Source organism: Penicillium crustosum (genome assembly GCF_028827405.1).
Source record: "Penicillium crustosum strain IBT 35664 chromosome Unknown utg000001l_segment0_segment0, whole genome shotgun sequence".
In the NCBI taxonomy this organism is placed as follows: domain Eukaryota; kingdom Fungi; phylum Ascomycota; class Eurotiomycetes; order Eurotiales; family Aspergillaceae; genus Penicillium; species Penicillium crustosum.
Genome location: NW_026623122.1, coordinates 1,888,518 through 1,909,281, shown reverse-complemented (window position 1 = coordinate 1,909,281; position 20,764 = coordinate 1,888,518). Strand labels below are relative to the sequence as shown.

General features: G+C 47.6%; 8 protein-coding genes across 8 annotated transcripts; 4 read left to right on the top strand and 4 right to left on the bottom strand.

Moving 5' to 3' along the window:
- Positions 1 to 505: 505 nt before the first annotated feature.
- N7487_000723 (type 1 glutamine amidotransferase) lies at positions 506 to 1,385 on the bottom strand (the record flags this gene model as incomplete). The annotated part of the gene is made up of 3 exons (XM_056868471.1): positions 506 to 805; positions 880 to 1,106; positions 1,160 to 1,385. The coding sequence occupies 3 exons, from the start codon at positions 1,383 to 1,385 to the stop codon at positions 506 to 508; spliced, it is 753 nt and encodes a 250-aa protein (XP_056733255.1).
- Positions 1,386 to 2,036: 651 nt separating this feature from the next.
- On the bottom strand, positions 2,037 to 2,234 carry N7487_000722 (uncharacterized protein; the record flags this gene model as incomplete). Its single annotated transcript, XM_056868470.1, has 1 exon — positions 2,037 to 2,234. One exon carries the CDS (start codon positions 2,232 to 2,234, stop codon positions 2,037 to 2,039), a length of 198 nt encoding a protein of 65 aa, XP_056733254.1.
- A 61-nt stretch (positions 2,235 to 2,295) lies between these two features.
- N7487_000721 (uncharacterized protein) lies at positions 2,296 to 4,692 on the bottom strand (the record flags this gene model as incomplete). Its single annotated transcript, XM_056868469.1, has 1 exon — positions 2,296 to 4,692. The coding sequence occupies one exon, from the start codon at positions 4,690 to 4,692 to the stop codon at positions 2,296 to 2,298; it is 2,397 nt and encodes a 798-aa protein (XP_056733253.1).
- Positions 4,693 to 6,724: 2,032 nt separating this feature from the next.
- Positions 6,725 to 8,277, top strand: N7487_000720 (MFS transporter; the record flags this gene model as incomplete). The annotated part of the gene is made up of 3 exons (XM_056868468.1): positions 6,725 to 6,855; positions 6,902 to 7,284; positions 7,334 to 8,277. 3 exons carry the CDS (start codon positions 6,725 to 6,727, stop codon positions 8,275 to 8,277), a joined length of 1,458 nt encoding a protein of 485 aa, XP_056733252.1.
- Positions 8,278 to 8,916: 639 nt separating this feature from the next.
- On the top strand, positions 8,917 to 10,593 carry N7487_000719 (uncharacterized protein; the record flags this gene model as incomplete). The annotated part of the gene is made up of 3 exons (XM_056868467.1): positions 8,917 to 9,246; positions 9,298 to 9,356; positions 9,411 to 10,593. The coding sequence occupies 3 exons, from the start codon at positions 8,917 to 8,919 to the stop codon at positions 10,591 to 10,593; spliced, it is 1,572 nt and encodes a 523-aa protein (XP_056733251.1).
- Positions 10,594 to 12,137: 1,544 nt separating this feature from the next.
- N7487_000718 (uncharacterized protein) lies at positions 12,138 to 13,922 on the bottom strand (the record flags this gene model as incomplete). Its single annotated transcript, XM_056868466.1, has 1 exon — positions 12,138 to 13,922. One exon carries the CDS (start codon positions 13,920 to 13,922, stop codon positions 12,138 to 12,140), a length of 1,785 nt encoding a protein of 594 aa, XP_056733250.1.
- Positions 13,923 to 15,056: 1,134 nt separating this feature from the next.
- Positions 15,057 to 15,532, top strand: N7487_000717 (Peptidoglycan-binding Lysin subgroup; the record flags this gene model as incomplete). The annotated part of the gene is made up of 3 exons (XM_056868465.1): positions 15,057 to 15,178; positions 15,237 to 15,448; positions 15,519 to 15,532. The coding sequence occupies 3 exons, from the start codon at positions 15,057 to 15,059 to the stop codon at positions 15,530 to 15,532; spliced, it is 348 nt and encodes a 115-aa protein (XP_056733249.1).
- Positions 15,533 to 17,733: 2,201 nt separating this feature from the next.
- Positions 17,734 to 20,256, top strand: N7487_000716 (beta-glucosidase; the record flags this gene model as incomplete). Its single annotated transcript, XM_056868464.1, is given in 3 exon segments — positions 17,734 to 17,902; positions 17,961 to 19,258; positions 19,276 to 20,256. 3 exon segments carry the CDS (start codon positions 17,734 to 17,736, stop codon positions 20,254 to 20,256), a joined length of 2,448 nt encoding a protein of 815 aa, XP_056733248.1.
- Positions 20,257 to 20,764: the final 508 nt, after the last annotated feature.

Genomic DNA, 20,764 nt, shown 5'->3' with positions numbered 1-20,764 from the left:
AACAGATACGGGCGATCCACATCGTCTTGGCTTCGCATCAAATTTTGAATTATAATCGTCCGACACAAGAAGCAGGCTAGCATAATTTGTCTCAAACGTACTTGAATATTTGGAGATACACTCGCTATTGTTGAAACGCTTGAGGTTTTCTTTCATGTCCTTCTCCATAAGTATTGAAAATATCGTATCAGGCGAGATTTGATTAGGGAGCGTCACATTGTTTATATCAAAACTTGGAAAGGGCTTGTTAGCCACAAGCACTTGGTACTTGTAGAATGAGAGGGTCTGGAAAATGGCAAAGTTAGACCTGGCGGGGAGAAAAACGAGGCATTATACCTAGTGGGAATCTCGCGAATAGCATCAGACTTACATGAGATGGAAAGGGGGAGATGGAAAAGCCAAATGGATCCAAAGAAAAAGCTTTATCTGGGGAATATGCCGGCGATTCCGCATGCTTTGCACGCCAATATCCGGCCACATTCTTCTAGAATGTAAAGCTATATATCTATGAAGATAATTTCTCGTAAACAAACCTGCAAATAGCCTGTGCTACCACGACTCCATCATGTTCATTTCCCGCACGCGATAGCCCACTCTTCGCCAAATCTTCTCCGAGGATACCCTGGCTATGTCGCATATTGATCATGCTCCTGATTACAAATTCATCATGCTCTGGATGGCCTTGCACAGTTAGGATCCGCTGAGGCATATATATCCCTTGTACCTGGCACTTAGGTGTTGAGCCGATATTAACACACCCTATCGGTACCTCGTGCACGATATCTCGGTGCATCTGGTGCAGAGCCTGTAGAGACAACCTGTTAGCTAACAATATCTTTGCCCTATGCAGCTATATAAATGGCGTTGTCAATGACATACCAAGGTCTCCTTCCCGAATAACGACCATCCAGGTTCACTCAATGCAATCGGTTCCACGGCGATCTCCCACCCCTTACTACCCCGTCCGATAGAAGCACCTAGCGCCCGCGCGATAATTTGGTGTCCAAAGCAAATACCCAGGATCAGCTTGGTGGTCTCCTTAAATATCTTGGCCACGTATTTCGTCAATTCGATGATCCAGCCAGAGTCGGAAAATGCATCCCATTCTGTGCATGTCAGTCAAATGGCCGGAGGTTGTCATTGTCTGGTTTAGACATACTGCTTCCAGTCAATAGAATAGCGTCATATGTCTCCGGGCTGGGAAAGACAGGGTTATCCACGACGCTCGTCTTGGTCACTTTCAGATTGACCTTATTCTCCCACTTCAAACTCCTGAGCCCCGAGTTCAGGAGCCGCTCGAACATATCCCCGTATGTTCCTAGGCGCTCCCGCACAGGGTCAATTGGCGAGTCACATTCAATGACTGCGATGCACATCGTGCGCATTGTGATTGTCATAGCCAAAGACGTGCTCAGGATGTTGACAGGACGAAAATGTAGAGTAATGGTAGAATTTTATTAATAGACGAATCAATTTGTCATCGCGTACATGGAATGCAGGGGGACCAAGGGGAAGACAGAGGGTGAATAACCCGGCCTCTCTTACCGGGAACGAAAGCTCGTTAGTGTCATCACAATTGATGGAGCGGGAGAATCTCGCCAACATTTGCTGTTTAAATTTGACTTCCATGACCACCCCAACCCATGCTATACTGCCATATTCGTCTTTTTTTGCCAGTGCAGTACCAGGAAGGTAGACAGGCCATGTAAACACAGTATGAGGATAGATGGACTCCAGAGCAACATTAAATACAAAGAGACAAGCAACAAAATATTGAAATTTAGATCAGTCCATCCTATGCCCCGCTACTAATTGATAATGTCGGTTTAGTTTCCTCGGAATCTCGCACATGGAGACGTCCGCCTCCCCTTCCTATCGTAGCTCAGGAGGAGATATCGAACTTTCCCTTTTGGCCTTAAAAAGAGGGCTACATAGACGTAATGTCGTGCTTAATATAGTAATTTCTCCTTTTGACAAGAAATCAAAACTGCAATACAAGATAATCAACAAATAAAAGCACTGTTGTTGCTTTCCTGTCACTCCTCTGATTCTTTTCCGGTCCCATAGTTGCGAAGCAGTCCGCCCACTCTCAGTTTCCACAACAGTCCCAGCTCCTTCGTAGGGGTACGGTCACGATGTCGGAAAGTCCTCCCTCCCACCTCCTGTGAAATGAAATCAAGCTTCTTTCCCATGGAAAGCTGCTCAATATGCTTGATCACCCGATCTACTGCCATATGACTGCAGCGTGTATACAGAGTCTCTTCGTTGTCAGTGGGAAACACTGGCGGAACGACCCTATCTAAGATGTCCCCCCCCGTCTAGGGTCGATGTTAGCTGGTGCAAGGTCGACGAAACCTTGTCCACCGCCCCATCATTCAAAGCGAAGAATATGCAGTGGTTTCCCTTGTACTCTGGAAGATGGCCAGTATGCAGGTTGATCATGAGTCCAGCACGAGCGATTAGGTTCTTTCCAATGTACTTAGTACCCGAGACGATGGTGACTTCTGGTTGCCATTGTGTCACCGCATCCCAGACCTGGCGGCAGTTGACGCTGTCAATCGTGAGGTCTGGTGTCGGGGAGGCATGGCTGTGTGGCATCAGGTCGTCGAAGTAAGCTTTGCGGTAACTATCGTGACCAAAGAGGTGACGTCGAAAGCCATGATATTTTGTATAGCACGCATCTACTATACGGCGCTTTTGAAGTAGCTGGCGTATCTGTCCGTCGGTTGTTTCCAGAATGCAGCGATAGCCGGGAAAAGTCTGATCCAGACGGTATCGTAGGTAGCGGTGCTGGGGACCGTCAGAGCAGAGCAAAAGCAGCCGCAAGGGCTTGAGAGCCTCTGTACTGCCCATTGATAACGTCTCAGGAACTGGGTATTTGTAGGCAATGGGAGTGGCACCGGGGAGCCTGCCTCGACCAGGATGGAAAAGCATGTGAATTGGATCGAACTCGCCCACCAACGAGCGCCAGACCGCACGTGCTATGGCAGGTGCTTGCGAAAAACCGCCAGTATTATTCCCGCCAGTAATAATCAGACAGCCTCCACTTGCTGTAGGAATTTTCTCATACACTCCGAGGCCTGTGGGTGTAAAAGGTCGGACGCAAAACTTGCGGTTTCCACCGGGGTGCAGGGTGTCACGAGCTTTGGCTACTGCATATCCTTCAGGGAAATAGATGCGTGCCACCTCTTCCAGCTCATTGAAGAGGGCCATGAGTTCCAGAGAGTCGGGTGCAGGACGGCCCTCCCCGACATAACCGTACCCACCACCAAATATAAGGATTTCTTCACCGGTATCCATATCCTTCGCAACAGTAACATTGATATCTTCGACAAGGTGACTGCGACGGTGAATCTTGATAGAATGCTTCTGCTGCCGGTTCAGGTTGGGGATTTGTAGCCATACTCCAAGGACCCCATGGACCAAGTTTTCGCAGCCCGTTCCATTTAGTAGTACATGTCCAGTCACACCAGGGCTCACGACAAAGTGATCCGCTTTTAGAGGGCCAAGTTGTGATTCTAGCTTGGTCACTTTGCCTAAAGAGTCGCGCATTATACCCTGCACTTCACAGTTCCAGAGAAACTCCCCACCGAGCTCAGTAATGCGGTCCATCAACTTTGCCACGAAGGGATGAATGTTCACTGTGAACCCTTCCACGGTGATTCCTCCCGCGAGATGGTCCGACTCGGCTGCGGGCTTGAAGCCGGGATTGGTATCCAGGAACTCATGCAGAGAAGTGGTCTGAAGGATCGCCCCGAGCTGGCGGTGTAGCGTGATGGCTGTGTCCAGAGCAACAGGCTCCACGTACATACGGAGGATGTCCTTGCAAAATCCCACCTCCTGAAATAAGTGTGGATAGCCTTCAATATATTCTTTCCAGAGCTTGCCAGCTTCCATATTGACCTCTCGGATATTATCCCTGAATGCCCGCGCCAACCAAGCCGGAATTTGCTCGAATGCATGCACCCAAGAATTCTCCGCGGCAGTAAAATCGTCAGGTGGCTTCACGCACCATCCGCCCTCACGCACAGTCTTCCGGAAAACCCCCTGCATGTTTTCGTAGATTTTGCTCCCTTTCTCATTGTAGTTGTCCGCTTCGGTACGGGTGTACATGCGGGCATTGCCGCCACCATTAGTGACACCCAGGCGAGTCCAGTCCTTACAGCATCGAGGATCCGGGCCTGCATCCACCACGTGCACCTGGTAACCGCGCGCAGCTAAATATTCCGCTGTCACAAGATTCATGATGCCCGCTCCAACAAGAAAAACAGTCTCCTTGCCGTCCTTGACTTTCAATTTTTTTTGTGACTGGACTTTTGTATTGACGCATGCACGCGCGTAGAGCATTTCCGCATCTCGAAGTATGGATTCCTCCCATTGTATTGCAAGATTCTCATGCTTTGGGAAGCCTGCGATTTGAACCCCTCGGCCCTCTGCATATTCCTGCAGACGGGAAATGGCGGTGGGGTCTTCCACAAGAATCGACTTGGGGATATGGCTAGCTTGTCCAAGCCATTTGTTCATCAGCTCATTGGTAGCCTCTTGGCCGTTGCATATCCACACATCCACCGTTTCCGGGGCGGTCAATGGTATAGAAAGGTTATCGGAGGTGGGATCGCAGAATTGAATGAACGTGGACGAATCGGCCACATCACGAAAAGACGAAGAACGTGTAGTAACAAGGAACTTCATGACTAGAGTATCGTGAGAAGTGAGTGATCTAGTTAAGATTGAATTTAACTGCGACTATGTGGGGGGAGGTCCTGGTGGACTCTTTTAAATCACGTCTTCGCCCCAAATTTGGCACCCAATGCACTCCCATACTCTCCTGGAAAATATCCACGTAAGCGTTTTATTGTATCCTTGGCCTAATATGACTAATTTGGGGCTCATAATTCTGTGAAGTGGTTCTCCGATACCGCTGGTACCTTGGGGAATTAAGTGGAGTTGTTGCTTGATTCACAAATGCCTATCAGGACTTAATGTTGTGACACGTCGATGGTCGAAGAATTTGAAATTTGATACCTTTGTATAACTGCCAATGAGATGCCAATCAATGGATACTGCTACTTTACTGATATTGGAAAGACTCATAGTCGAAACTGGTGAACAACTTAACGCCAACGCGGTGGTGCTTGGTTGATTACCGATCTCAGTACCACGATAATGACGCCAGGAGCCCATACCGTACTGATCTCTCAGGCACCAAAGTTACTGGTTAATGATCTACATTACTGTTATTGTCCCACTCTTTGTGGGGTTTCATTCCATTTAATTTCCAATTTGTCAACTAGATCATCCATGCTGTACACAAGCGAAGTCGGCCATAGTGACACAAGTAAAGTTACCGCCATCACTTTGTCCCTTCGTATATCTGAGCCTGACTGGGCCGGTAAAATCGGGACCAGGCAATTCATAAGTACTCTTCTATGCAAGGGAGCCTATCCTCAATTTAGCGGTCTACGCCGGGGAATAGGGTAGCAGTACGTAAGTACGCTACTATGCAAGTCTCTAGGAATAAAATAGTTAGGGGGCCTGTTTTTGACCCGGGAGACTACAGGTTCGAATCCTACCCCCGGTACAATTTCCAGTTCTGAGGCACCTACCAAAAATACTATTCTTTGATTGACTTGGCTAGGACCTATAGGTAGATCATAAGTGGGGATAGCTTACTGTGGGACTAAAAGGCCGGAGGCAACCTCGGTATATGTACTATGTACTCCGTACGGAGTACATACTTTCGGCTTAGCGGGCCGGGCCGGTAAGTAGCGTATTATGTATTAGTGCGCTTTGTATGCAAGGAAACCCATCCTCCATTTAGCGGGCCGGACCGGTAAGTGGCGTAGCAATACAGTCAAACCCCGTTAAAATGTGAAGATCGTCGGAGACCAAATCCTTGCGAATGAACGGAGTATGTAAAGAAGTAAGGGTTTTCCCCAGGTGGCATTTTTGGGTTATGTAATATGAAAGGCAACCTTGCAAAGTAACATTCGCAAAACCGGGGTGCTCTATACCTAATTAGGCAGCCTTGGCGCTCTTTGCTACCAAGGTATGACAAAATATCCCGGGAGCGTAAATTCTTCCATAATCGGGGTTTACAAAGAAGTGGAGTACATTTCGGGGCTCAACTGTACATACGTATGCTACTATGCAAGGCTCTAGGAATAAAATAGTTAGAGACATATTTTTGAAAACCAGGAGACTAATCGCTTTGAAGTGCTACGGAGGGCCTAGCTAGTCATTACTTTAGGAACGGCGTTAGGATAGGTTGTGCGGTGTTAGAAGGGAGATTGATTCTAACATTAGAAGTAAAAAGCAGCGGGTTTAAAGAAGGGCTTGAAGGCCGATCTGACGCATGGGCAAAGGGCAAAAGTGGAACATATTCTGGAGCCACGTAGTAATGGCGAGTAGTAGTATTAACACTTAGGACCATTTGACTAATTTCGAGGTAAGACGTGATCTACTACTCCACTACTCCGTACGGGTGGCCTAGATTTTTCTTGGCCCCCAACCCCTATGTAGATTATTTCTCTCCCCTTTTCTCTAATGAGTGGCAGATCGGTTTTCTGAGAACTCTTCTCTCTCTTGCCCACCGAAATATCTTTACTATTAATTGATTGGTAAGGCTCTTCTACTTCTGTAGCGGCCTTCGCTAAGTCCTTATTCTGTTATTGCCACAGAAGGGTTGGATTCTCAACCCGATTTCAACTAGCAGCATAGCAGCATGACACACCGCCAACTAGAATCTGGAACGAACGACTGGAGGGGGCCTGATGATCCAGACTGTCCTTACAACTGGCCGATGTGGAAGCGCATCTACATGACCAGTATTCCAGCATTCCTCTGCATCAACGTGTGAGCATGATCTATCCACTCAAAATGTAGATTCTAACTCTAGAAGGTCCTTCGCCTCATCCATATACACATCTGGAGCCGAAAATATCGCACAAAATTTTGGTGTCTCCCACACGGCAGCTCTGCTTGGGCTTTCCCTATTTCTTTGGGGTCTTGGCCTTGGGGCCATCATCGCGGCACCTGTCAGCGAGTATTATGGTCGCAGAATTGTATATCTATCAACTGTTCCAATCTTCGGGTTGTTTATCCTAGGCTCGGGATTAGCACAAAACTTCGCCACTTTGATCGTCTGTCGTTGCTTGGCTGGTTTCTTTGGGAGCGCGGTGGTCTCTGTTGGTGGAGGCACCAATGCAGACCTCTGGCCCCCTGCTCTAGCGGGATTTGTTTATCCATTCTACTTCGTATCGCCTTTCCTTGGCCCAGCTCTTGGTACGACAGACTATACACATCCGATGTTTCTTCATGCTGACCTCCCCAGGACCTGTTATTGGCGGCTTCGTCAGCGAGAAAAAGGACTTCCGCTGGCTTGAATGGGTAATACTCTTCATGGTCGCCTTTAACTACCTCTACTCTATCCCCCAATTTGAAACCTATAAGAAAACGATCCTCCAAAAACGCTCCCGCACCGAGAAAAACGCCGAAGCACCCCCAAATCTCAAATCGGTTGTCCCTTCGAGCGCTGTGATTCAGCGTATCGTCCTCAAACCTTTTAAGATGCTTTTCGTCGAGATGATCGTGCTATTTATGACTATTTATATGGCGTTCAACTTCGCCGTGTTCTATAGTTTCTTCGCCGCCTTCCCGTATATATTCGGTGGCCGGTACAGCTTTACCGCTAGCCAGGAAGGCCTTACCTTCATCTCTATAGCGCTGGGGTGCGTCATCGGCTTCCTTGCCGTGGTCTACATAGATCGAAAGACATACCCTGCACTAGAGGCAAAGTATGGCGTCGGCACAGTCCCACCCGAGTACCGTCTCTATGGTGCAATGGTAGGCTGTGCCCTCAACCCAGTCAGCCTCTTCTGGTTTGGCTGGACAGCCGACAAAGGCGTGCACTGGCTGAGCCCCGTTGTTGCAGCTGTGCCATTCGCAGTGGGAAATATTATGGTATATAGCAGCGGAGCGCTGTATATCATGAATTCATACGGATCGCTACATGGGGCTAGTGCCCTCAGCGCCAATAGTCTCCTTCGTTATGCGGCAGGGGGTGCATTCCCGCTTTTCACGGTGCAGATGTTCTCCTCCTTGGGAATTGGATGGGCGAGCAGCCTACTGGGCTTCGTGTCGGTGGCATTAGTGCCTGTGCCATGGGTGCTATACAAGTATGGAAGCAGGATCAGAGCGCACAGTCAGTATATTACCATCCAGGCAATTGAACCAGAGAATCCATTTGTAGAGGATGGAGTGACAGCCTGCAAATAGAAGTCGAGGTGAGGAAAGAGTGTCAGTTCTTAATACTCTGTTGAACATACTGGAGTAACAAAAAAACCCGGAGAAAAGGGTGTTTCTTGTCGAGTCAACGGTGATATTTGATTGCTGGCTTGAACCAGACTATTGTCGTTTCGGGTCATAATCGGGCATTCAGACTGATGGCCCAGGTTAAGTATATTTTGTATGGCAGGTCATAAATAATACCTAATTTTGACGAAAGTTCGGAATTTACTAGGGTGTGTACTAGGGTGTGTACTTGGCACTTGGCACGGTTACTTGGTTGCTTTGATCTCAAATGGCGCAATTAATATACAGGTTTACCTTCGTCTGATTTGTTGGAGCCTGGCCGACAGAATTTACCTATTTTGGAATCAGGATCTTGCTCTTCTTAGCCAAGGTGAATTCTCTCCCTTAGGTCAGTATAATGCCTACCCATTTAAAATCTTAAGTATCGCAACCTCAACAGCTAACTTGAGGATCACGGGGATTCAGAAAGCTCCGCCATACAGTGCCAAGTAAATTTCGTGATTGCCCCTCATGATGATGTAGGCACGAAGAGATATTGAAAAAGCACCTTCAATTATTTAATGAACAGCATACGCGACTTATCAGAATATCAAGAAAATGAAAATGGAACATTTTTCCAAAGGTGAACCCAGTCCGGAATTGGACGAGGACCAACAAAGTCAAACAGGGCTATTTAAGGTATTGGCGCGCTATGTGCCCTACTTTCGCAACCCGCAACATGTCTTGGTTTTCAAGCTTGACTGCTTGTTGTTGACATGGACTTTTATTGCTGGGATTTTGAAAGAAATGGACCAAAGTGCAACTGCTCAAGCTTACGTTTCTGGGATGAAGGAATCGTTGAATTTATATGGAAATGAATTGATCAACTTCAATACATTTTTCTCTGTTGGATATGCTATCGGTTTGATTCCAGGTCAACTTATCCAGACCAAGGTGAGTAGTCTTGGAATTTTGACGAATTAATTCACACTGACCATTTTCAAGGTTCGCCCTTCCATTTTTCTTCCATTTTGTGAGATATCATGGGGAATTCTGGTCACCTGGTAAGGAGAGAGAAGCCAAATTACTATTTAACAAATACTGACGACTTTGAATAGTATTGCCCAGGCACCAAACGCCAAAACAATATACGCATTGCGAATCCTGCTTGGATTATTTTCAGCAGTCTTCTGGCCTACTGCCGTATCTATGATCTTCAACTGGTACACGCCAGCGGAGCTAGCTAAAAGAATCGCCTTCTTCAACGTATCAGATGCAGCAGGTGGTATGTTCTTAAGCGCACTTCAAGCTGCCCTTTACACCAACATGAATGGCGTGCACGGTATCACCGGATGGCAATGGCTATTCATTATCTCGGGTACAGTAACTATTGGGCAAGGACTCCTCGGCCTCGTTGTCATCCCAGATTCACCAGTTCTAACTCGCGCTATCTGGCTTACCGATACGGAAAAACGCCTTGCAAGAAAGCGTATGGCTGACTTTGGCGCCAATACCTCAAACATGATTCCTACCAAGGTTGTTGCACAGAAATTGCGGAAACTTATCTTACACCCTGTGACATACTTCTTCTTGGCCGCTTTTGCTTTGCAAGCCTGGGCAAACCGAGCAAATTCTTATTTCACTCTTTATCTCAAAGCGCTGGAAGACTCGTCAGGAAACCTTCGTTTCAGTACATACCAAGTCAACGTTATTCCTATGGGTGGCTATGTTCTCCAGATCATCATTAATCTGAGTGTGAATGCGTTATCTGATTGGAAGCACTGGCGCTGGCAGATCAGTGTTGCGCCGGCCTTTTTGCTCGGCATTGTGCTCAGTGTATTGAGCGCCTGGCCCTCAGATTGGAGGGTCATTATCACGTTTTATTTCCTTACATATGCGACAAATGCAGGAAGTCCATCACTTTTGGCTTGGATGGCTGAACTCCTCAAAAAAGAACCGGAAGCGCGGTCTATCATTATTGCACTGACAGTGACAATTGTATATATTGGTCATGCCACAATTCCAATCCGCGTTTGGAGGACAAGTGACTCACCTCGTTATCCAATCGGATTCCCTCTCGCAACTGCCTTTATCTTCTCGTCTATCTTTGTTCAACTTGGTATGCTTTGGTGGGGACGACGAAACACCCAACTGGCTAGATACGGATACGACGCGCCGTCCAATATTTCAGCTAGGTTGGATGAAGAGAGCTCTGGGATCGCAGAAAGCCAGGTGGTGATACAGCAGAATGATTCAAAAGAAACCATGAGTCTAGAGGTATCAAGAATTCAAGACAGGTAACTACTCTGTGGGGGAATCCAAAGCTATTCTGTTTCACAGGGGTTGTATTGCATATGCCCATATACTAGTGTTTTAGAGCCAGCACGCCACATCCAATGATCGGTTCTCATCCAAATTCTCACACTGTGCATAACGCACTCGCCTTTCTCACCCTCAGTCGCGCGACGCTAAAATGTCACTCACACCATTATGTTGTGCCTGCTCACTACTTGCATTTTATAAACCTCTCCAATGTGACATTTGGTACATACGACCATAGGGTGTGGAAAACAGGGCTTCCCGTCCGCTCAGCCGTACTTAAGCCACACGCCGGTGAGTTAGTAGTTGGGTGGGTGACCACCAGCGAATCCTCACTGTTGTATGTTTTTAGTTATGTTCTTTTTTTGATTCGTTAGGAAATAGCCTCTTACCGCCCTACTTCTAGTCCATTCAACCCATTGAGCCCATTCACCTGAACACCACTATTCTACACCTAAGTATCCAACATACTCTGAACCGTTGACATGGTCCTTCCCTCCCATGCTGATTTTTTTCCTCTTATGCATGTTGTTTTGATCATAACAGGCTGCTTCTCGAAACGCATAGAGCGGCGTGGAGAGCGGTAATACAGGCATTCAGGCACCGAACTGCACCTACATAAGGGGGTTTGAACCCTGGGTCTTATAAATCTTCGTGCCCCACGGATCCACCTTCGTCGGCCTTGGCGGTTTCGTCGACGGACGATGCTTAGGTGGCTTTCGGATACGCAATCATGTGGAATTTTCACTTGTTCTTGAACGTAGTCTCAAAGCAAATATTAAATGATATTATCATTCCCGTCTTCTGTGCGAAGGCAAATACATCCTTTGGAATCCGTTAAGTTAATTCAATCTTCGTACTCGCCTTCGTACGGAGCTGTTCTCCGTACTTTAAAGAGGACAGGCGCTAGAACGAACACCAATACTATGGACCCCAATAAGGGATTTCCCCACTCATAGCTCAGACTGCTGTACATTGCGGGTCCCACAAGGGACAAGAATATGCTGAAATTATACTGAAGTAAGTTGTTGGCTCCCAAGACTGATGCCGCAGCATCAGCCAGACCCGAAGACATTGATTAAGTACAGTTGTACAGGTGTCTAAATTGAAACATATTAGCAAAGGAAATGGAGGCTGTAACAATCGAGTAGAGAAAGTTTACAATAACGAGGAAAGCAGCAAAGCCCATCAAACTTGTGGCATGAATGGGAACAACTAATGGACTTCGTATTATGCCGTCCAGCCATAGAGAACCAAGCCTCCGGCCACGAAAGAACAAAACCAGATCAAGAGAAGAAGATGATACTCAGAGCGGGGTTGCTGCACCCTATAAGCGTTCATGCATGCCGTAAGCTACTACACTAAAAAGGGGAGAATGCAGGAGAATCACGATCACGATTTATTTATAATTGACAAACTAGGGTGTATATACCCTGGCATGCCATCTGAACAAAGCCCTAAGAAACAAACATGCAAACATGCATCTATGGGATGATGCTCCAACAGAATCAATCCATTCAATAAAACTAGCTGTGGTCCTCGTCTTTTATTTCGAAGGACGTCATACGCTTTGGAGGACGTGAAATTTTCAGCCAAAGTTCGTTATCCGAATCATCATCATCAATATACAAGAGACCAGTATCCGCACAGCCATTGTAGACTCCGCCATATTGCCGGCAGTCATGCTCAATCTTCTGCGCAGTTTCAGTTGTCAGCCACATGTATCTCTCCACAATTCCCGCTTGGACCGGTAGGCCACCGTAGATACTAGGAGTGTTCCATTCGCCTCCGGGATACACACCCATCATATCAGAAAAGTTGATAGAAGAATGGGCTTGAGTAGCTCTGGGCTCCAAATCAGGCTGTAAACTTGCTTCCAGGCTAGTGTAATCATCGAATTCTGAGATTTCTCTGGATTTAATAGAACGCTCCTTAACAAATTCCTCTAGATATTTGAGGTAGAACGGGTTTCCGCTTTGTTTAGCAGCCACGAAAAGGGACTCGCGCGGAGGGGGTTTCAAAGCTAGGAATAGCGATTCGTAGTCACAAACTATGCAGGTTATCGCGATTTGTTGTCTCATAGATGGGCATTTGCGAGCTAGCTCATTGCAAGTATTCACACGAGGCCTAACCGGCCACCAGATAAGCCAAGGGAGGTAGTCAGAGTCATCGTCGATACCGGAGATCTCATTGTTCATGATCTTGCGAGCATTGATCGCGGTACGAATCTCTCGATACTCGCGCTCATTGCCTTCGCTAAGCGATTTACCCGGGAGAATGATTCGCCTGGGGTTCGTTTCCAGCTGATAGGCCCACCATTTAGCAAAGGTTGTATGGTGATAAATTCCACGAAGAATACAATTGTATTCAGTTTCCGTTCTGAGCCTACGTGGATGCATCAGTCGAGAGTATCTATCCACATTACCCTCCCATGCAGCCACTTGCGTTAGAAGGCGTTTCTCAACTGGAAGATCGGGCGGAAGAGGCATCCATAGTTGCTCAGAATCTCCTGGACCGAGTGTTGAATTGCGTTCCACTAAGTCGACATTTTGTAACCCAATAAATCCATCCTCCTCGATGTCAATATCATCTGCAGTTGTGTCTGGCAAGTTTTTGGGAGGGAGGGCACGCTGGCCTAAAGCCCGCCGAGGCTTCATATTACCATTCAGAAACGCAGGTATTTGCGGGCTTTCATTAATAGATTGAGTGAAATCATCCATAACAATATATCTTTGAGGGGCTGACATAATGATTTTGTAGATATCATTATTGTCAACATCGCGTGCCTCTTCAGCAATAGATACATCCGGTAGAAGATCTAATTCTTTATAAAGATCCGTATACCAAGAAGCAGCACATGCTCGGCCAACTTGATAGCGCATAGATGGGTATCGACGGGCAACCTCACGGTAGGTTTCTTCCGATGCAGGTTCCGGATACCAAATGCAGTACGGCTCGGTGGCAGGGTTTTGCATATCGGGGATTATGTCACTCATCATCAGACGGGCATTGCGGGCGCGCGAAAACTGATAAGCTTGGCTATCGTCGCCGGAGCATAGCTCGATGACTGCTGGGCTTGTTGCAAATTGGAGTGAATCACGAATCCCGCGGATGACTGCTCTGCGATGCCAAAAAGAGCTTAAGTCGGACGGTACTTTTTCCCCCTTGATTGCCGCGATGCATTGGTCAAGGTCGTAGTCAACGGGTTGTTTCTTGCCCTTATCTGACCGATTGGATTTGCCGGAGGTGTTGACTGGTAGGTCGGTGGGGGAAATGACAGAGTTTTTCCCTGTAACCTGTGTAGCTGTCATGATGATAATAGCGCAGGGGCGTGATGCTCTAGCAATTGCCCGAGGTTGGAAGAAAGTGGGGAGAGGACAGATTTTCAAAAGAAGGAACGTCTCGAGTGCTCAGTAAGAATTTATAGGCTACGCCGACAGCAAGATTAGTACTAGTAGCGCATTAGACTAATTTCCCTTCTGTTTTCTCATTCTTTCCATAATCAGATTGGTTTCCGGCCGCAAATGCCCCACCATATGATCTACGCTGTACCGTAAACTTACAAACTAGTTACTTCATCTACATGACTTACGACCCTTATGGATAGTGGGTGAGTTTGACACCTATATCCACCACCGATGAAGTTTACTGACCATACATAGATTATGACAATAAGTACGTTGTAGAATGTCCCACCGGAAATTGCCTTCGATCGCATGTCAACAAGATCCATAACTCTCTTGCTATGAGCACTAAGGCTGGTGTACCCCCGCAAACAAAGTCTTCGTCGGAATTCCAAGCTACGGTCGCAGTTTTGGTATGACCGACACAAGTTGCACTGGGCCTATGTACAAATATGGCGGTGCCTTTGATGTTCCTATTGCCGAGGCGGGACGGTGTACCAATACTTCAAGATACATCTCAAATACTAGATAAAATTCTATCGCGTGTGAACGCAGGGGAAGAAGGCTACCAGGGCCGCGTGTGGTATGATGAAGCTTCCGCTTCCGATATGATGTTTACGGTACCAATGGCAAAATTACTGCTTGGGTAGCATACATGGCCGATGACAACAAGAAGCAACGCATTGACTGGGTCGGAGGGCTCAACTTCTGATTAGGCTGCCGATCCTCAACGGTGGAACCTGGGCCTTAACCCCGATTCGAAGGAGGCCAAGGGTCTTAAACTAGGGCATCCTTCCAACAACTGGCCAAAACGATAAATATGCATTTAAAAGCTATAATCAATATATTAGTTTTAAGCCCTTCCGATGCTGGTGCAATCAAGCCAATCTAATTCTAGTCCAGATATTATTCCGAGTGTGTCAAGGATAACATCAACGCTTCCCTAACAAGTTTATATGGGGTGATGAAAACAAATACACACACAGTAAATTGACAGCGGACAAAGCATATGGTGGTAGCGGCAATGATACTGATACAAAGATGACTGTCAAAAAGGGACAACCTGCCCAAGGCGTTGTCACTATCACATATACGGTACGCGATGAAGACGGATTTTATAACGTGCTTCAAAATGATTACGGTATCCTCAAAGACTGGGTTATGTAGGAGAAGACATCGGGAGATCCGTCCTTGTCCCTGTCCTATACCAGGACACTACAGTCAATACAATAAGCCACAAGGCGAAGTGTACCACAGCTGGCTAAAAAAGGCTGCCAATGATGATATCAAGGTTCCTAATCTCAAGTCTGTGATCGAAACTACAGTCCCCAACATCACAACACTTCAAGCTGTTATACTCGGAAGCTTCACGGAGATGCGTATGGGGGCCACGGATGCCTCCGACTACAGTCATACACATGCTGTTGTATGTTGTAAGTTTTTCTTTTGCTATTCCTTTATTTATGAAAATCATGTTACACTTTATTATGTGTTTCTTTCCAGGTCAGTATCTCTAATTTAGCTGAGGGGGGGTGGGGGGTGGGGGGGCATTTCTTAAGTTGAATTCGAGCCGAACTATATATCTCCATCCCATGACTGTTAGAATCCGGCCATAGTCTACAGTGAGTAGTGAGTGTGAATTTGATCATATAACACAGTAGACTTGATCATAGTAAATTAAAAAGTTTCAAGTTCACATATTTCTTATTACTCTTGGTGGGTAGTCGTCATACTTCCGAATAGGGAGTTTTGAGAAATAGTAGTTAAACCAGGCTTCATAATTCCGTGACCCCACGTAGGGATTTCGATACAATTTAATGGGTAGATGTAAGGCACAAAACCTAAGACATATGGAGAACGGTTGTGCTCAGTTGGATAGTCTACTTCTGGTAATCAGATCAATCTTTTCAATATTCTTACAAACCATTTAGGCGTCTCTTTGGATGACCCTCACCCGATACCATCTAACAGAAAAGGTGCGTTTTTCTATTAGATAGCTTGCAAATTTGCAGACGTTTATAATAAAACCAGAGCAGCAAGCCGATAGAATTTACATTTTTCACCGTTCTGCCGAAGCCGGAGTAGATGTACTCCGTACCTTACTATCAATTCCTGCCGACCCTTCTTCGCTGGTGGGGGTGGGTCGGGCTACTATACTTCACACCACGCTCGGATTTGTTCCACTGGAGTTATCTCGATATGAATCCCGGGTGACGTTGTGTTTAACCAGCTAGAAAATAGACTCCAAAGTTCACAAAGTTGGAATCACTACAATATACCAATTGTAGAAAGACAGGTATTATAGTAGGCCTTTAGTAAAAGTTCGGGAATTAGATTGTGTGGTATGAATATATTTTCAGGTGCCGCTAATGACCTCGGAACGTTGGAAAAGTTCCACTCCTGTATCGTAATGATTATAAACCATCTGACCACTCTGCTTCAATGGAGAGGGCGCTGCCATCCGAGGACAATGCACGGCTTTGACCTATCCGCAGGTGAGCCGGTGGACACTACTCAAATACCGAAAACGCGGGATAGGTCATAGTCACCGAGTCCAAGCCACCACCTCATGTCAGTGTACAACATACATAATAGCAGCACTAATTTCGAACCCCTCAAAACATCGTCTGATGGCTTTGCGGGGATGCCACTGGTAGCGCTAGAGTGTATGTACCCCTCAGTGACACCGCAACGAAGCGCAAAATTGACCAACAAAGTTTATCGAGCATCCGAAGTATTTCCGGTGAGTACGGCACATATACATACATATTGGTAAAGATGCCGGGTGTTCCGTCTCCGATGAAGTCGCCGAGTGGGATACCCGCTAGCCAACTCTAGCTGCCAAGGCGGTGATCGTGAAGGAAATGTCTCGTGGTGCCAAGGTTCCGAACCTCGGGCCAATTTACACAATTTTTGCTAAGGTTTCTAGGGTTGTTTTTCATATTTGCTTTGATGGTGGGAGACCAAAGCGGGAAGAAATTACCGAGCGTTGGGACCCAGTCGGACCAATAGATGCAAAGGAGGCTGAACTAGAGAATTAAAATGCGTCATAGGGTTTCGCTGCCGGCGTGTAGGGATGAAGGAATTTCCCCAGAAAGAGAAATGTGTGGGGTCCCCACGGGAACGCGCCAAGACTTTCTCGGTAGAACTCCGGCTACTTGTGAACGTTCCTAAGGTGCACTGAAAGGGTGGGGTACTCATATGGACAACCTACCTAGGTAGCAAAATTCTCCCCTGAGTCAACTATCCTCATCATCAAAAGTTATACATGGAAAAGTCGTCTTCACCATCTATGCTAGCTACAACACCAACAAGGGGAAAGTATCTATAAAAGCACACCTAGAAAGATAATTGAAGAGATTTTCTAAAAGACCACCAAAAAGGTGAGACAAAGCCGGGAAATGTGGACAGTGGGACTTGGACAATCCCGAGGTCGGAAAGGCGGCCGAGTATTCTTGTATCCATATCCTTATCGATGAACCAACCTTGGAAGGTTCCAAGACTTGGCCTCAGGGCCCAATCATTATTTCTCCCGCAACGTCACCGGTAGAACTCCGGCAAAATTTGCTCGTTCCCCCCATACCCCATACCCCAACTAGGAGATTTATTTCCGGAGGGTCGCGGGATGCGAGATTGCAGGCTATAAAAAGGAGTGAATATCCCAAGATTGGCAGCTCCAGAGACCGTTCGAGCTCCTGTGTCTAACGAAGTTACGGAAATGGCCCGCGTCGCTCAGTTTGTGGTTTCAGGCCTTTTGGCTGCCACATTGGCTAATGGCCAGTCATTTGATGGAGGCAGTCGAAGTGAAGAAGCTTTCAGTTATGTCCAGCCCAAGAACACAACCATCCTGGGCCCTTACGGACACTCCCCTGCCGTCCTTCCCTCACGTATGTTACTCTTTGATTCTTGTTTATATGCTTGGGCTCTTTCTGATCTATATCACAGCAAACGCTACTGGTTCAGGTGATTGGGAGGAGGCTTACGCCAAAGCCCAAAAGTTTGTCGCCAAATTGACTATCGATGAGAAAGCCGACATGGTCACTGGCCAGCCAGGCCCGTGTGTGGGAAACATCGTTGCCATCCCAAGGCTCGGGTTCCCAGGCCTCTGTTTACAGGACGGTCCCCTGTCAATCCGTGTAGCCGACTATGCCAGTGTTTTTGCTGCCGGTGTCACCGTGGCATCCACGTGGGATAGAGATCTCCTCTATCAACGAGGATACGCCATGGGACAAGAGTTCAAGGCTAAGGGTGCTCACATCGCCCTCAGCCCTGTGGCCGGTCCACTCGGCCGCTCTGCCTACGCAGGCCGAAACTGGGAAGGCTTTGCTGCTGATCCTTACTTGACCGGTGTCGCCATGGAGAAAACCATTCGCGGCCACCAGGACGCTGGCGTGCAAGCCACCGCGAAGCACTTCATCGGAAACGAGCAGGAGACTCAGCGTAACCCTACCTACAACCCCAATGGAACCGTCACCGATGTTATTCAGGAAGCAGTTTCCGCCAACATCGATGACCGAACCATGCATGAGCTATACCTCTGGCCCTTCGCCAATGCCGTCCGCGCCCAGGCTGCTAGCTTCATGTGCTCATACCAACGTCTGAATGGTTCTTATGCTTGCGAGAACTCCAAGTCACTTAATGGCCTGCTCAAAGAAGAGCTTGGTTTCCAGGGATACGTTATGTCTGACTGGGGTGGCACCCACTCTGGTGTCGCCTCGATCGAGGGTGGTCTCGACATGAACATGCCCGGTGGTCTCGGTGCCTACGGTCAAGTCCCCACGGGTCAAGTCTCCGACGGAAACTCCTTCTTCGGAAAGAACGTGACATATGCTGTCAACAACGGAACCGTCGATGAATCTCGTGTCGATGATATGATCATTCGCATTATGACACCCTACTACTGGCTTGGGCAGGATGTGGACTACCCACTGGTGGACCCCTCATCCGCCGACCTGAACACCTTCTCCCCCGCCTCAACCTGGGCCCGCGAGTTCAACCTCACTGGGGAGCGCAACCGTGATGTCCGCGGAGATCACGCCAAGCTGATCCGCAAGCTCGCAGCTGAAGCCACCGTCTTGCTGAAGAACGAAAAGCAGGCCTTGCCCTTGAAGGCCCCTAAGAACATTGCTATCTTCGGCAATGATGCTGGTGAGAACACAATGGGCGCTGTGAACCAGGCGACCTTCGAATTCGGCAACCTCGCGTCTGGTGGTGGCTCGGGTACCGGCCGCTTTACCTATCTTGTCTCCCCCCTCTCGAGGCCATCAAGACCCGTGCTAAGAAGGACAATGCTCTTGTCCAATACTTCCTGAACAACACCCAGATCGCGACCAACAATGTCACTGCTCTTTGGGTTCCCGCCACCCCCGACGCCTGCCTGGTCTTCTTGAAGACCTGGGCCGAAGAAGGTGCTGACCGCGAGAGCCTGACAGTGGACTACGACGGCAACGATGTTGTCGAGTCCGTTGCCAAGTCCTGCAACAACACAATCGTCATCACCCATTCTTCCGGCATCAACGTCCTCCCCTGGGCCAGCCACCCCAACGTCACCGCCATCGTCGCTGCCCACTACCCCGGCCAGGAAGCTGGTAACTCCATCGTCGATGTCCTCTACGGTGACATTAACCCCTCCGGCCACCTACCTTACACAATTGCCAAGAACGCCAGCGACTACAATGCCCCTCCTACCACCGCAGTGTCCACCAACGGCACGTATGACTGGCAATCCTGGTTCGACGAGAAGCTCGAGATCGACTACCGCTACTTCGACGCTAAGAACATCTCCGTGCAGTACGAATTTGGCTTTGGTCTCTCGTACACAACCTTCAACCTCTCCGACCTCAGCGCCGAACCCGTGGCTGACTCCATCTCCTCCATCCCCGAAGAGAAGCCCATTCAGCCCGGTGGTAACCCCGCTCTGTGGGAGACTATCTACAACGTGACTATTTCAATTACCAACTCTGGTGATGTCGAGGGTGCTACCGTTCCCCAGTTGTACGTTACCTTCCCAGACAGCACCCCCGAGGGAACACCACCCAAGCAGCTGCGCGGTTTCGAGAAGGTCTCTTTGGCTGCAGGAGAGTCGCGCACTGTTGGATTTGAGTTGATGCGCAGAGATTTGAGTTATTGGGATATTGTTTCCCAGAAGTGGCTTATCCCCGAGGGCGAGTTTGTCCTTCGTGTTGGATTCAGTAGTCGTGATTTGAAGGAGGTCACTAGGATTACTCCTGTTTCTGCTTGAATGCTGTATATAGAGAGTGTCTTTGATCTGTTATGAGATAACCAGATAGTATATATGAGAGGTTTTAGTCTTTTTCTCAAGTTTTTCTACTCGTCTTTCCGCAATTTTTCTATAAGTCTTTTGACCAGCCCTTTATATTCTTGGTTCTGTGATCTAATATTTGGTCAATAACCATCCAAGATGGCAACCGGGAACTGCTTTGGTGCAGATGATATGCTCAGTCACAAGCAGCTAGCTGCGCTGTCCCCCAGTCTGAGGCTTGACCGAGTGTGATACTACATATATATAACATCCCTCTCTAGGCCTTTCATCCCCCTGGGCTGGATACTCGTTCTATTTCTTTTATTCTTATGGATACCTTATTTATTCGCTCGTTACTTGTAAAAAGGTGATGTGCGTGGGTGGGTTTAAAAACAAAACAGTATCATATATACTAATAGGTTATTCATTCATTGGAGCTAACAATGTCTTATTGAATATAGGCATGTAAAGTATGTATGATCTCACG